General features: G+C 37.6%; 1 protein-coding gene across 3 annotated transcripts in view; it reads left to right on the top strand.

The window, feature by feature from the left end:
- The window catches only part of LOC136864142 (RING finger and SPRY domain-containing protein 1), a 330,976-nt gene that overhangs the window by 85,039 nt on the left and 228,908 nt on the right, over positions 1–17,029 (top strand). For all 3 annotated transcript variants that reach the window (XM_067140779.2, XM_067140778.2, XM_067140777.2), the window contains exons 3-4: positions 7,647–7,832; positions 8,026–8,092. In XM_067140779.2, coding sequence (XP_066996880.2) covers positions 7,647–7,832; positions 8,026–8,092 — 253 coding nt within the window. The remainder of the gene's footprint in view (positions 1–7,646; positions 7,833–8,025; positions 8,093–17,029) is intronic.

The following is a 17,029-nucleotide window of genomic DNA, read 5'->3' as shown; positions in this document are numbered from 1 at the left end:
GCAATTCCACACCTGGTGACATACTGTCAAAAATAATAATCCAAGTTATTATTCAACTGGAAAATGCTGGAATTCACATTGTTGGATTTGTGTGCGATGGGAGTCAGACAAACAAGAAAGCATGGCAAAATCTTGATATCAGTGGTAAACTAAATAACTTAAGTGTAAGCATTCCCAATCCTGTGATCTCCTCCAGAGAGATTTGGGCATTTTCAGATGCAGTTCATACCCTGAAATGCATTAGAAACTATTTTCTTGCCAAAGAAAATTCTACCTATAAAGGCCACTTTATCAGCTTCAACTATTATGGGCTAGTTTATGAAAATGACACCCTGCAGGATTCTGCAGGTTTGCGAATATGTCCAAAAATAACCGCATCACATATCAACCCTAACGGTTTTCAGAAAATGAATGCTGGTTTGGCGTTCCAGTTATTCAGCAGGGCTATGGCAAATGCAATTCATTTTTTTAGAGACAGTCACACCAATCGTTTTGAAGGAAGTGAAGCCACAGAAATTTTAACAAGGGATCTCAATGATGTTTTTGATGGATTGAATGCTAAAACACCTAATGAAGCATTATTTTTCTGATTGTGAGAAATTTTATCGTAAATGAGTGAGATTTTAAAAGCATCAAACAATACATTCGCCTCTGAGAGAACTCTTGAGTCCATGCGTGTGACACTTAAAAAAAGCACAATAGAACTTACACAGTATTTGTGGAGCCGCAGTTTTTCTTACGTGCATACAGGCAAATTCAACCAAGACCCCTTGAAAAGGCACTTTGGTATCCTACGATCCATAAGCTGTGATGATCACCCTTCTACAGTGGACTTTTTGCATCTGCACATGTTACAATCAGTGTATGTCCCACTAAGCAATGCTATACCTAAAGGAGGTAATTGCCAGTCTGAAGTTGAAGTAGCCTTAACATCATTTTTCAGTCAGATTAGAGCCATGGCAAAAGCTGTTGCCAAAGATAATGCCAAAATCATAAGTACAGCTCAGGAGAAAATTTACAGCAAGCTTACCTTTGATCAGCCACCCTTATCAAGTTGGGAAGATGAACAAATAGTTCCTTTCACCAGTTCAAAAATGAATGTTATTCGTCACTTCTGTGGGTATATTGTTAAACATGCAAGCAAAGTGACAGACTGTACAGCATGTATTGGGTCTCTGCAAAACAATACAGTGGAGACAAAAGGTAGCCCGTTTTCAGCCTTAACAAGTCTACAGGAATATTGTAACTCATCCAACTATCTCATTCACCCATCGAGTGAATTATTATTGATGTTTTCTCATGTAGAGGAAGTTGTGAGAAATATTAGTATACAAGAAGCATTATGGGGCAAAATATTTCAAGAATGCCTGGATAGTTTACCTTCAATTACTGTTTCTCATAGACTTGGGTGCTGTACTGAACGTGCTCAGGGCTTGGTACCAAAATTAATTTTTCATTACATATGATGCCGATTTTATTTCCGAATAAAAGAAGTACGGAAAGAAATGCAAGCTTGTACGACCGCAAAACATACCCGGAAAATGTCTGAGGTGTCCAGTTAACTGACTGATGGGGTGAAGTGCTGGTAAGATTCATTAATCTGAGCATGTTAACATATAATTTAACTTAGGTAGTTATGTAGGAATTACATATGTATGACATACTGGTATGTAACATCATGTGGGTGCCTGCAGAGTTTTAATATGTTTATATTACGTAGCATGAACTAAGAGTTGAACATGTGTTTTTTTAAGGTTATAATTGATAATTGCAACCGAGTTTGATTTCGTGGTGAATTAATGAAATATGACTTAGCTCTATACACACATACCCGTTTGAGATATTCGTTAAGACACCGACGAACAAATTTCAGAAGTAATGCCATTAAATCATTACTAAATGTAAAATATTTCCTACGAATTTGTCACATATTATTTTCAAAACAAGGAACACTATATCTTAATTTGCACGAAACACAGATCGCACATAAACACAGTCATCAGTCAGCAAAGAGAATGCACATTCCTGAAACTTAACAATAATAAACACATGGTTTTAAATAATTTATTTAAGCAATAAATTCCAAATTAAGTCACATCAGATCTCATTTAAAATCACACGTTCAGGGACAGCTGATCCCTGTTTACCTACACCAGCGCTGCATAGTATAGGAACATATCAAACAGCAGAAGTCATCACACTATGTACTTCTATTCGTCCTGCCATTATACACGAGTTACTGTTGAGTGTCTCCCCACAGGTACATTGAAGCTCGGTGAAATTGGTTGACCACAGGGTCTGGTGTCTACTTGTTAGATATTATGCTTGAGACACTTTTCATGTAATTGTAGGCGACTATGTTCACGAGTGCAAGAAAAGAGTGTGTAGAATCCTGCAAAGAATTCCTGCTGCCATTGCAGCATTAACAAGGCATTACATTATTTTCTCCGCAATAAAAGAATGCCCAAAAATTATTCAAAACATATCAGTTATCACGTTTTCCCAGTGATAAGAATATAAGAATAGTCTATAAGAGTAGGCTATATCAAATGTTGTGACATAACAGTCCGTTCTTTCATGTTTTAAGCATACTTGCATAATTTTAAATTAAAACTATAACAACATTTGTCTCACATTCATCATAACGCTTTTTTTGCCTCTTACTTGACATGTTTACGTCTTATCGGTCTCCGCTAACCATAACCTATAATAATGTCAACCCTGTGTCTGTGTGACAAAATACTATTTCAACACACAACGAGGAGCGCTTTATGTAAAGAAACAAAAGACGCTCACTGCCAAACGTGCTCAGAAATCTCACGGAAATGTATTAATGTGTCTTTAACAATTGTTTCTTAACAAATGTTGGAAATGTGTTCGTGAAACAGGGTACTTTTAAACGAAATGTTAAATTAATAACATTTGTTAGTTAACATTTGTTAAGTAAAATTTAACATAGAGTTGAAGAAACCGGGCCTTAATGTTGCACAAAATTCGAGTTACAGAGTATTTTTAATTTCAAGGGAGTAAATGTTTGCTTCGAGAAATCGAGAAATTCGTGTAACCGAATTTCGAGAATAGAGAAATAAATACACGTGAACAATACGACAAACGGCCGGAAAATTTAAGTTGCTTCAAGATACTGAAAATTTGAGTAATGGAGGTTCGAGATGTCTAGGTTAGAATGTATTGTTATTTGTATGTGTTGTTGTTGTTGTTGTTTGTCCAACCCTTGTCCCGTTTTCCTACGGGGTCGGGTATGAGGTGAGACGAGTCTCGTGGCAGGTTTTTATGACCGGATGCCCTTCCTGACGTCAACCTCATCAGAGGAGTTAATGAGATGAAATGAATGGCATGATATATATGATAGTAGGGAGAGGGTGAAACCCTGTGCCGGCACATAGCCTACTCCTGTAAAATAGCACCAAGGGGTCTGCTCAAGGCTTAACGCCCCCATCCGACGGACGAATCACCATCAACAGCATCATATGCTCTCACTCCATATGAGCACTGCGAAGAGGTTTGGAATTTAATCCAGCATTTTGGCACGCAATCTAGTGATTAGAAATTGTATACCACCAACTCCCCTACCCTGCCGGCCAACATTCTGATGGTGAAATTTTTTCGACCAATGGGACTCGAACCGGCTAACCTCGGGGTCAGACCGTTTTAGACTTCAGCGCCTTAACGATCTTGGGCACCAGGCGGGCGTATTGTTATTTGTATGTATGTGTCATAAATGAGAGTGATTAGGTACATTTTCTTGTAACCATTTTTTTTTTTTGTTTAAGATTTTAAATTTAATGGTCAATTCACATTGTAACTATAGATATGTATGCCTTTTATCCTGTCTTAGTCCGTGGTGCAATATATGTGATGAAATTCAAGAATTAAAAAATCCTCCTATTTTTTATTTCTAAAAGTTGGTAGCTATCCATTGTAATCACATAAATATGATTGTAAATAAAGGGTACAGATCTCTGCACATGGTTGTGAGGGTATTTAGGGGTTATAGTAAGAATGTAAAGGAGAGGGCATGTAAGTCTGTTGTAAGACCCCCAACTGGTGTAAGGTTCCAGTGTATGGGACCTCACCAGGATTACTTGATTCAAGAGCTGGAAAAAATCCAAAGAGAAGTAGCTCGATTTATTCTGGGTGATTTTCGACAAAAGAGTTGTGTTACAAGAATGTTGCAAAGTTTGGGCTGGCAAGACTTGGGAGAAAGGAGACAAGCTGCTCGACTAAGTGGTATGTTGCATAAGACCAATTTCATGTTTTTTGCCCTATTGAACTTAATAATATTAGTCACAATTTCTTGTATAGTTGGATATTTCTTGAATAGGTGGATATAATAACAAGAAATTGTAACTAATATAAGTGGTATGTTCCGAGCTGTCAGTGGAGAGAGGGCATGGAATGACATCAATAGACGAATAAGTTTGAGTGGTGTCTTTAAAAGTAGGAAAGATCACATTATGAAGATAAAGCTGGAATTCAAGAGGACAAATTGGGGCAAATATTTGTTTATAGGAAGGGGAGTTAGGAATTGGAATAACTTACCAAGGAATTGTTCAATGAATTTCCAATTTCTTTGCAATCATTTAAGCAAAGGCTGGGGTAACAACAGATAGGGAATCTGCCACCTGGGTGACTGCCCTAAATGCAGATCAGTAGTGATTGATTGATGATTGATTGGATCAGGTTGTATTTGCCAGATGAGTGTTCAGAACCTTCGGTGTCAGTGTGTAAATTTTGTGCCATCATTCAGTTGATGTACAAATGTCATTCTCGGCCTATAATAATAATAATAATAATAATAATAATAATAATAATAATAATAATAATAATATGTTGTAATAAATCCAGCGTGGGGGATGTGATATGTAACACCACACCATGTATATAATGAACCCAGGAAATCCTGTCTTCTGCGTTGACTTGAATGTGGGTTGCCCGATTTTATCTTTTAGTTGTAAAATGTAAGTTTTTTCGTTAAGCAGAAAATCAGAATGTTTAAATGTACATTCCACCTGCCGAAATATAGGACGGTTGCACATGAAAATTCTTGGTTCATGCAAGCCCTTAGGACCATAATCAGCTGGAAGGGTCACTCTACATTTTTCACCACACTTCCACTGCAATTTGGAAAGTTCTTCTCAAGGGTGGAACATGATAATTTTGTAAATTATGTAAATAATATGTAGAAAACGTGAAGATTTATATCTGCATATTTTATTTAATTTAATTTTTTGTTTAATTTAATTATTTTATTTTATGTTTTATTTAATTTTCTATTACATCATCTGTAATTGGGACATCCTGTAGGTGATAAATAAATATATTCTATTCTATTCTATTCTATTCTATTCTATTCTATTCTATTCTATTCTATTTTCTGGGTGCATGGCTTGTTTTCCACATTTACTGCAAATGCTCCTTGAATTGAGAATGTCAAAGAGCATGTCAAAAGTGAGTAAAAACTCAATAGTAGTTAACAAGCCTCAAATCTTGCAACTTTAAGTATTCAAGAGAGTCAGCAGCAGATTAGTCAAGGATAGTCATGATGTGAGTAGTTTCAGTTAAATACCATCACTGCCTTTCTGGATGAGTGGTAGAGCGTTCGAATCATGATCTTCAGTTAACAAGCTCGATCCTGGCTGAGGTAGTCTATTTTTGAAGGGTGGTCAAAAATCTTGGCACATTTATGTTGTTGACATGAAAAGAACTCTGGTGGTGCACATAATGTCATCTGATAAAATAAAATAAACTCAGCCATAGGAACCATCCTGTAGACTTCTGCTTTAGTTGCTTTTTGTTACTAGACAGCAGCACAACCATAATATTAAAATTGGTTGGCATACCATCTAATGGCACTACTTCAGAAGGTCTGTACCTTGGTAGTTCATTGATTGATTGAATGATTGATTGATTGATTGATTGATTGATTGATTGATTGATTGATTGATTCATTCATTCATTCATTCATTCATTCATTCATTCATTCATTCATTCATGTTGTTTGGCCAACTTAGGACCATGTCATTTCAACTAATTCCTTCGTCAGGCTTTAACATTTGCCCATTACTCCTGCATTCGTTGTCGGTGATGTTCCTTTCTTGGTCCATGTCTTCCGTGTTTTCAGCTTTTCTTGGAAACCCTTGTTGTCTTGAAGTTTCTTTTTATTGGGTTGTGCTTCTGGATATCATAACCTGCAATGTGCTCCTCTTGTAGATCTTTTTCTAAGTCACTGATCCAGACCCCGTTTGTGTTCTTATTCTGGGAGTAGAAGAAGATCCTCTTGGTTGACCTTGCAGGGCTCATTTTGTCACGTGACTATAGGAAGCAATCCTTCTCTCCTGGATGGTATCGGTTTTATTTTTCACATAGAAATACAGCTTGTGGATATGCTGTCTTCTATATTCACTGTTGTCTTTGATGGGGCCCAAGATTTTCCTCAAAAAAAATTTTTTTTCCCTTCTTTCTTTCTTTCTTTCTTTCTTTCTTTCTTTCTTTCTTTCTTTCTTTCGTTGATCTCAAGAGTCTCAGTAAGGCTTTCCTTGTTCAGTGCAAGGCACTCTGCTGCTTAGAGGGCCTCCAGGCGAATGACTGTGTGGTAGTGTCTAAGCTTGGCATTCAAGGACATTGAACTTTTGTTGTAGGCACCCTTGATTAGATGGTACCATTATGCCATTTCCATTTTATTCATGCGTGACATGACAGTTCCTTTCTCAGTCATGTTGGGTTCAATCCACTCACCTATCCACTTTTCTACCCGCTTGATTTTTACCTGGTCTACGTGTGGCTCTTTTGGTGCTGGCTTTATATTTGTTATAAACTTAGTTTTCTCATAGGTGGCCTGCAAACCTGCTTTTGCTTCCTGTGTCTTAAGCTGGTTGATTTGTTCTGTAGCTGTGTGTAGCAAATCGGAAGGCCACACAATTGTTGTTGTTGTTGTTGTTGTTAAATACTGTTAAAAGATCTCACATTTTATATTGTATTCATCTCTTTTTCATGAAAGATATTTCTTTCTCACAGTATATGAAAACAGGCACGATCCTTTCATTTCAGTAGACTTCTTTCCACTTAAGTGCTTCTCATACTTGCACTAATTGTTAGTAACTGGATAGACCTCCTTGCTTCTTTGTTCAAGGAAAAAGTAACTTATATTTTTGTAGTATTTGAATGATTAGTATTTCAGAGCAGCGTTAGTGATGTATTGTTAAATCTCTTACATTCTTGCACAAAACACATAACTTTCAACGTTATTCATATCAGCTTTGTTGTGACTGATAAATTATTGGTGTCTGTATTAGACTTTCTGTCATGGTAATATCAGTACTAGCATCAGTTAAAGATGTGTATCTTAAGATAAAGTTGCAAGACTGTATTTCACATTCTGCTACTGATATGTGGATGCAAGATATTTTTCTCTTTACTGTACCAACCTGACAAAGGACAATAACCTGAAAAGTAGAAAATGTTCAGACTAAGCTGAATATGTGAAAACTTTACTGTATTCTGCTGATGTTGAAATCCTCATACTTTACAAGGGATCACACAATATAATCTCTATGTTCCCAATATCTTTCCTGGTATATTTCTCTTTTTATTGATGCCATGTATACAAACGGACTTCTCATTTTCAGGAATCGGTCTTAAAACTATCTAGGATCTTGAACCTCTCTGTCCAAAGTTCCTTGATGGGCCGGGCCAATCCAACACATGAACGCAATATTTGTGTTGTGCTAGGGTGTCTTGCAGAAAAATTGGCTGGACCAAGTAGTATTGCTATACTAACTGAGGGCACTTTGGCTTATCTCATTGCTAATCTGGTAAGTATCACAACAGTTAATCATAAATCTATATATTTAATTTCATTATTATTAATTTTTGTCCTAGTATTTAACTTGAGATTAACTAAAGCCTTTATTGTCCATTGCAAAGTTAGGGCTCCTGTCCCTTTCACACTTAACCATGAATATTCATTATATTTATATGGGACACATGTTAATTTTGTTATTTCAGAATGAAGATATCAATGCATCAGTAATGCTATTTTCATTGATTGCTCTGGAGAAATTTGCTCAAACAAGTAAGTCTCTTTTATTGCAATTTTGTGGCATGTTTTAGTTTTAATCACTTTCATTTCACTGACCTTTGCATATGGAAAGTAAAGTTTGATTAGTACTGTGGCATGGATTCATCTCAGTTCACAGTTGCAATGAAAAATTCCAAATCTCTTGGTCTTTGTAACATTATTTTTTAATGTAGATCATTTTAAATGAAGCAATGGCAACAAGACTGAACTTCAACAACTGATGGGACATTTAACACCAGATACTTACTATACCACAACTTATTTCCAAAACATCCCACATATTTAATGAAATAGTAATATTTTCTCTCCTGGTAAAAAGTCTCCATTGAATAGAAGGAAACCTACATACAAAATAATTTCTTACACTATTCAGGGATGCTGACCAGCCAGCATCATACATTGTGATGATATGACCCTGTTCAGATGAGTGTCATTTAATATTTTATATCCCCCTTGTAAAAGCTACAGGTTCCATGGTGTACGATCTCAAGATTAATAGTCACAACTCTTCCTTCTTTAAATATTGGCCAACTACGTAGCGTAGGAGGTTAGTCACTCGTCACCTATGTTTATCATGATTGTGGAATTGAATCATGAGGTAATTAGCTGACATTCACGAGTGCTTAAATGCAGGAAATCGATGTCAAATAGTGTGTTTGGTATGTTATGGAACCTTTTTTCAGATAAAATTTCTGGTGCTCCTGCATCTTTTTATATCTGCTATTATTATTGTTGAAGGGGCATTATACACCAAGCATTATTATTATTATTATTATTATTATTATTATTATTATTATTATTATTATTATTATTATTATTATTATTATTATTATTATTATTATTTTATATATATATATATATAATTCGCTGGGGCCATCAAGGACCACGTTAAGTCTTGTTGCATTTGACACCGAACTTGGCCTTCTTTAGAGCCCAGATTTCCCTCATTCTTTGTGAGTGGGCCTGCTTACGCTCCTCTGTCCAAGGGGCACCGTGTCTTCTCTTCGGTTGCTCGTCTCGGTTTAGCCCGTTCGTCAATATTTTCTTGCAGAAGAGATCTCTGTTAAGGGTGTCCTCAGCTGAGATATGTAGCATTTGCATGTCTTCTTTGGTATTTCTAAACCAGGGAATTGTGGTTTTGGAGTTTGAATCAAAAAAGTGAAATATTTCTTTAGTTAACTTTCCTTCGTCCATTCTTTTCAGATGACCGTAAAATCGTGCCCGTCTTTTTTCTGATTGTGTCGGTAATTTTCTCTATTTTGCTGTAGACTTCCTTGTTGGATCTCTTTTGATGGATTCCATTTCTGTACTTTGATCCCAAGATTCCTCTTACAATTTTGCGTTCTCTTTTCTCCAGTTCTTCAAGGAGTCCTTTGTTGGCATTTAGAGACAGGGTTTCGGCTGCATATAGAACTACTGGCTTCAGAACTGTTTCATAGTGACTTATCTTGGTGTTTTGGGAAAGGCATTTTTTGTTGTAGATTGTGCGGGATGTTTGGTAGGCTATTTCCAGTTTGCGTACTCGCTCCTGAAGTGCTTCTTTGTCCAGTCCATTTTTCATGATTGTCTCACCCAGGTATTTGAATTTGTCTACTCGGGTGATGTCCCCGTAAATGGAAATTTGGTGGAGCCTCTTTGATGTTAGTCATTACTTCTGTTTTCTGAAACGATATCTGCAAACCAGTTTGTTCGGCAATTTCCTTTAAAATTTCAACTTGAGTTCTAGCGGTTTCTATGTCGTTTGAGAGAACAGCAATATCATCGGCAAATGCTAAGCAGTCTGTTTCGATCCCCTTGGATTTTGTTCCTATTCTCAATGGACTGTAGTTGGTTTCCTGTAATCTCCCCCGCCAGGTTCTGATGATCTTTTCAAGAACACAGTTGAAGAGTATCGGGGATAGCCCATCACCTTGTCGGACTCCTGTTTTGATGTCAAAGGAATGCGAGAGACATCCGTGGAACTTCACCTTGGATTTTGTATTGGTCAGGGTGGCTCTAATTAATGCCAGCAGTTTCAAATCAACTCCAAATTCATTTAAGATGTTTAGCAGGACTTCCCGGTCAATGGAGTCGTACGCTTTCTTAAAGTCCACAAAGACAGACACATACTGCTTGGACCTTACTGTCGGATTTTTTATTATGGACACTCGAGTTTAGGCTTCAATTACAAACGAATCAATAGGTCTATGGAAATTCGAGTTATACCAATATTTTCCTTGTTTAATTCTACATTAGTGTATATAAGACGCGTTGTTTTCGACGTTCATTAAATATTTTTTATTTGTGGTTGTAATAAATATTGCCCGGGTTTTTGGCTTCTTCTCTACGAAGCGCACACTTAGGAATATATACAAGGAAAACGACTTGTCTGATTCTAATTAAATTTGTATATGTTATAACCACGTGTATTTTTAGTGTAATACTCAAGTTACAAGTTTTTGCAACGACCCTGAAAAAAGTTCTTATCATTTTTCTAAAGCAACTCGTTCTCAGCCCAGGATAAAGGTACAGCAGCAAACTTGGGCTTATTTTGAAGCACGCAATCATGGTTATCAGAAACTACAACAACTGTAACCGTACAGTGTGGTACCGAATTTATGAAGAGTAATATTGAAGGGAGGTTTTGTCCACGCCAGACCGTGCGATTAACAGCAGGCCGGGTGGTGAAATTGGGCGCAGTGTTGCCGCGTTCAGTAGTAATCACGCGCGCAACGAACACAGTACACTCGCCCCGGGCAATTGTGAAACGGAATGCCCGTGACCTTGGTTTGTCCGGAAGTTATTTTCAGTTTTCCTATGTTCTGCATGTTGACCACGTCACTTCAACATGCCTCCGAGGCCGCCGTTATCAGGGGGTGAACTTGCAATGTTTTTTTTTTTTTTGCTTTACGTCGCACCGGCATAGATAGGTCTTATGGCGATGATGGGAGAGGAAAAGCCAATGTATGGGAAGGAAGCGGCCGTGGCCTTAATTAAGGTACAGCCCCAGCATTTGCCTGGTGTGAAAATGGGAAACCACGGCAAACCATCTTCAGGGCTGCCCTCAGTGGGGTTCGAACCCACTATCTCCTGGATGCGAGCTCACAGCTGCGCGTTCGTAACCGCATGGCCAACTCACCCGATTCGCAATGATTTTGAGTGCTATTTTTTCTTTCAATATGAGGGGGGAAAAGTAGGGGACAAGAGGTTCCTTATGTACCAGAAGGTGGCAGATTGTCTTGGATTATCGCTGTCGTCAGTGAAGAGAGTAGGAGCCGCTTCAAAGGAGAATGATGGAAATACGTCATCCAGGTCATAATTTTACACATCGGAAGTGAAGAACACTTTCTTGACGGTGCAGAACTTTGTTTTATTGGCAAGAAAAGCAGTGGTGATTACCAGAATGAGATGAACTCGACTCATTATGAAGAATGGTTCATGAAAGTCTTGAGTTTATTGCCTCAAAGTTCGGCTGTCGTTATAGATCAAGCTCCATATCATACGAGGGCCGATCCTTCATCTTAAAAACCGAATATGTCATGGCTGAAACGTGAAATTATACATTGGATAACGTCAAAGAATATTTCACTACCACCTGGAGTTGACGATTATAACAAATTAACAAAATCAGAGCTGATTGTCCTTGCCAGGCCTTAGATTCAAACGCCGGTAAAGAAGCTGGAACAACTGCCTTAACGACTTCGACCAGATGTACAGATTATTTAGTTACCAGTGGCCCATTGCGAGCTTAATCCAATCGAGCTCATTTGGGCTTACGTAAAAGGGAAAGAAGCAAAAACAAATATGGCTAACACATTAGAAAATGGTAGAGGTATGGAAGCAATTTACGCTTTATGCCGAGAAGCCTTACGTACCATGACCCCTGAACTCTGGAAACAATGTATTAAACACGCTAAGAAAATTGAAGACCACTACTGGGAAAAAGATGGACTGTCTGCAAATGTCCCTTATTTCGAGTCAGTCATAATCAACATGAATGACAGCAGCACCGATTCTTCGGAACGCAGTGATTTTTCAGATGAAGAAAATTGATAGAATTAAATACCATAAATATGTAAATTATAATACAAATAACTCGTGCAAAATTGTACAGTGTGATATTTCTAAATTAGGAAGTTAACCATTTTTAAACCTGTCGTTGAAGGTCCAAAGCCCTTATGAGAAAAGGTGATGGGAAGTGGAATTTATTAGAGGAAATAAAATTAAAGGTTGAAGGTAAACGAATGAAAGTAAACGAAAAGCTGTGTTCGTTGCGCGCGTGAGTACTACTGAACGCGGCAACACTGCGCCCGATTTCACCACCCGGCCTGCTGTTAATCGCACGGTCCGGCGTACACAAAACCTCGTTTCAATATTACTGTTCATAAATTCGGTACCACACTGTACGGTTGCAGTTGTAGTCGTTTCTGATAACCATGACTGAGTTCTTCAAAATAAGCCCAAGTTTGCTGCTGTACGTTTATCCTGGGCTGAGAAAGAGTTGCTTTAAAAAAATGATAAGAACTTTTTTCAGGGTCGTTGAAAAAAATTGTAAATTGAGTATTACACTACAAATGCATGTGGTTATAACATATAAAAATTTCATTAGGATCAGACTAGTCGTTTTCCTTGTACATATTCCTAAGTGAGTGGCTCCTAGAGAAGAAGCAAAAAACCCAGGCAATATTTATTACAACCACAAATAAAAGATATTTAATGAACATCGAAAACAATGCGTTTTATATACGCTAATGTAGAATTAAACAAGGAAAATATTGGTATAACTCAAATTTCAATAGGCCTATTGGTTCGTTTGTAATTAAAGCCTAAACTCGAGTGTCCATAATAAAAAATCCGACAATAGTGCACAATATCTGATGATCGTTTTGAGATTTTGGATCTGTTCAGCTGTTGAGCGACCTTTTCTGAACCCTCCTTGGTATTCACCTATTTGATATTCGACTTGTGCTTCCAAACGCTCCAGGATGGCAAGTGATAGAATTTTGTAAGTCACGGGTAGCAAAGATCTTCCTCTGTAGTTGTTGATGTTCTTCATGCTGCCTTTTTTGTGTAGTGGATGGATCAAAGCTATTTTCCAATCTTCGGGTAGGGTCTCCTTGTTCCAAATTTCTTCTATTTGCTTTTGCAAGATATCAAGTGATTCCTCTGGGACATATTTCCATAGTTCTGCTACTACTGAGTCTTCCCCTGGCGCTTTGTTATTTTTGAGACGGGCAATGTGGCGCTTGATTTCATCTCTGTCGGGTGGTCTGGAATCTGGGTACCTGAGTAAGGGTTCCTTGATCTCAATGGCGTTTTGCGGTTTAGAGCAATTAAGTAAATTCTTGAAGTAATCTGCCAGAATGCTGCAATTTTCTTCATTTGACGTTGCCAGTATGCCGTCCTTTCGCTCAAAGCATAGAGATGGTGGTTTATAGCCAGCGAGTTTGCGTTTGAAGGCTCTGTAGTACTCTCTGCTTTCATTTTTCCTAAAGTTTTGTTCTATCTTTTCAATGAGAGATTTTTCGTATTTACGTTTCTCAGTTCTGAACACCCTAGCTGCTTGGGCACGTTGGGTTTTGTAGCTTTCCCAATCATTTTCTGATTTTGTAGAGTAGTACTGTTTCCACGCATTGAGTCTTTCTTGGAGGACTGATTCGCAGGTACCATTCCACCAGGCATGCTTTTTTTATTATTATTATTATTATTATTATTATTATTATTATTATTATTATTATTATTATTATTATTATTGTTGTTGTTGTTGTTGTTGCAGTTCATCCGGTTCTGGCTACAGAAGCTACCTGCCATTTTTCTTTTGGAGGCTTACACCATTTTCTTTACATTGTAGCCAAAGATTCTTCAATCTCATGCTTCTCTTCTGTTGCTTTTCCGCCGAGATGTCACGCAGTTTTGCAGGATTTCTCTCTGGATTCTCTCTCAAGTCTGCAGCTTTCTTCCTGAAGATGATTCTCTTTTGAATTTCTTAGGGGTTTATGCTCTTTCCTTTTGATCTTCATACACTTCTTTAAGGCATCACGGATGAGTTGTTAATTTTTCCTGAAGAGTAAGTGTTCTATATGCTCACCTATCCAGATTCATTCTCTTTTGTGCCCATAAAAGGTCAGTCTCCTCTTTGTGATTGTGGTGGTAATTTTCTCTGTTCTCTCATACAGTTCCCTCTTGGAACTCGGATGAAATGCACAACCCTCCGACACTTCATTGGGTTCTAGAATTTCCCTGAGAAACTTCCTTTGTGGTATCTTCTATTTTGGCTAGTGTCTCTGCAGCATAGAGGCATACTGACCCAACTACTGTGCACTAGTGCCTCAGTTTTGTCTAGAAGGGGAGTGATGTGGACCTTTAAGTAATGGGGCACAGTTTAAAGGCCATTTCCATCCTCCTTGCTCTTTTCCCTAGTGATTTTTCTTTTCATTGCCATTGGGAATAAGGATCTCTTCCAGGTACTTAAATTTCTCAGTCATCTGGATACACAGGGTCTACGTAACTCAGACGTTTAAAGCGCTGGCTTTCTGGGCGCAGGTTGGCAGGCTCCTCCTGGCTCAGTCTGGTGGCATTTGAAGGTGCTCAAACACATCAACCCTGTGTTGGTAAATTTTCCGGGATGTAAAAGATCTCCCGCGGGACAGAATTCCAGCACCTTGGCGTCTCCAAAAACCATGAAAGTGGTTAGTGGGACTCAAAACTAGGAACATTATTATTATTATTATTATCATCATCATCATCATCATCATCATCATCATCATCATCATCATCATCTCCTGTGGATACTTCCCATACACCATTTCAACATTGTGGTTAGGGTCCGCTTTTGGCTGTGTCCATGTACATTGTTATTTCAAACGAGATCCTCAGGCCACTCTTAATAGTTACGTCTTGTAGTACTTCTATTTGTTTCACTGCTGTTGGGAGGTTGTCTGCAAGGATCACTACAGCATCAGTAAATATTAGGCAATCAAATATGATACCAGTGATTTTGCAGCAAACTCCTACTTCACTTTAGATATAATTTGTTGCCTACTCTTTTCTCCATTTTCTGACAACTTTCCCCCAAAAACATTTGAACAGGAGTGGGGAGAGGCCATGCCCTGTTTCAGTCCTGTTTTAATTTCATAAACTTCCTTTTTCACTCAGTCCCTTCTAAAATTAGATGTGCCCTAATGATCTCATGAATGTAAGGTGCCATTACTCTCTGTTATATATATTGATATGTGTATGTAAATGTCTCTAGATGTAGTTTAATTATGACAGTTATTTAAGGAGATTCATTTTTATTTATTTATTTGTATTTTATTTATTTATTTATTTATTTATTTATTTATTTATTTATTTATTTATTTATTTATTTATTTATTTATTTATTTATTTATGTAAGGTGCTGTAAATATGTATATATAAACATCTAGGTTTAGTTTAAATTTGTTTATTATTTGAGGAAATTAGTGTTATTTATTTAAGGTGCATTTGTTGTATATACTGTTTTATTGAATCATCTATAATTGGGACCTGTTGTTGATAAATTATTCTATCTATCTAGCTCACCCAAGAACTTAACTTTTGAATGAGAGAGAGAGTTTGTGTGTGAGGGATCATACCATCGACTCCAAATTCCCTGATAAGTTTTACAAGTTTCTCACAGTTGACTGAATCATTGGCCTTCTTGATATCCACAAAAGTCATATAATCTTTTTCTGCCTCATTGTTCTAAACTAGCTCTACGATTTGAAGATGACAATATGTTCTGAATATGAACGTCCCTTTTGGACCCTGCCTAGTATTCTCCCAACTGTTTTATCGAGGTGGGCCTCTACCCTAGGTTAAAGTGCTTTCGACAATATCTTGTATGTGGTGGGAAGAAGGGAGAAGCCTCTGTAATTATTGGTACCAGTTTGATCACCCTTTTTGTGCAAGGTGCAAATCAGATCATTCTTCCACTGCTGTTGCTCAGATATGAGTGAAAAACCCTTCCAAATGTTTAACCACTTTTTTGCATGCGTACTTAAACAGTTCTGCCCATTCTCAGGAGCTGTATTGCTTTTGGCTCTTTAATTATATCCTTGATTTCTTCTTTGTCAGGAGGATGTGAATTCTGCAGTTTTTCTATCGGTACTCCAAAAGCAAGTCCCTTCTCAGTGGGTCAGAGTTCAAAAGTTTCTGAAAACAATGAGCTAAGTGTTCGTAATTTTTCTTGTTGGCCTTGATGAAGTTTCCTTCCTTGTTCTTGAAACCCTGGGCCCATGGTGTGAATCCCTTAATTTTATTCTTAAAAACTCAGTGAAATTCCCTGGTATTCTTTTCCCACTGTCTGAAATAAAATAAAAAATAAATAAAACACACACCCATTTGCCAGTTTGCTGCAAACCACGGCATACAGTTATATCTCAAACAAATAGTCTAATGTTTTGCGTAGTAACATGATTTGTTGAATGGTCTTGCCACCAGATGCCATGAACCTGCTCTCACCCATGGCCTGTAAAAGAGTTCACACAGGCTACTCAAACGTAGTGGACTGTTGTTTCCGGTTGCGTAAAACTTGTTGACCATGCTACGTGCCTCTGTGATTCAATTTAATAGATTTTACCCAGTTAATAGAGTTTAACACATTCACTGCGTATTAGCAGAGCGTGACATACCCGCCAACCTGAGCAAAATATTTGTGTGGGACTCAAAAGTTGTAATTATCAAAGTTTTGTACGTTGGTAGGACGAGTTCTATCGAACTCATGGACTTATCCCACTGACGTGCCTGGTGCGTGACCCGCACGGTGGTTGAAATCGAGAAGTAATACTGGTCACCAGACGGATCATGCGCCACGCGCGTTGGTAGATTACTGTGCATTATTTGCTGCAGATAGCAAACAAATGCATAAAGTAAGTTAGTCATAAATATATTCATATTTATACTTCTCTGTTACAGAATTTGACAAACAAA

This window comes from Anabrus simplex, chromosome 2 (genome assembly GCF_040414725.1).
Source record: "Anabrus simplex isolate iqAnaSimp1 chromosome 2, ASM4041472v1, whole genome shotgun sequence".
NCBI classification, from domain to species: Eukaryota; Metazoa; Arthropoda; class Insecta; order Orthoptera; family Tettigoniidae; genus Anabrus; species Anabrus simplex.
The sequence above is the reverse complement of the archived record's forward strand: the minus strand, read 5'-3'. Positions and strand labels throughout refer to the sequence as shown.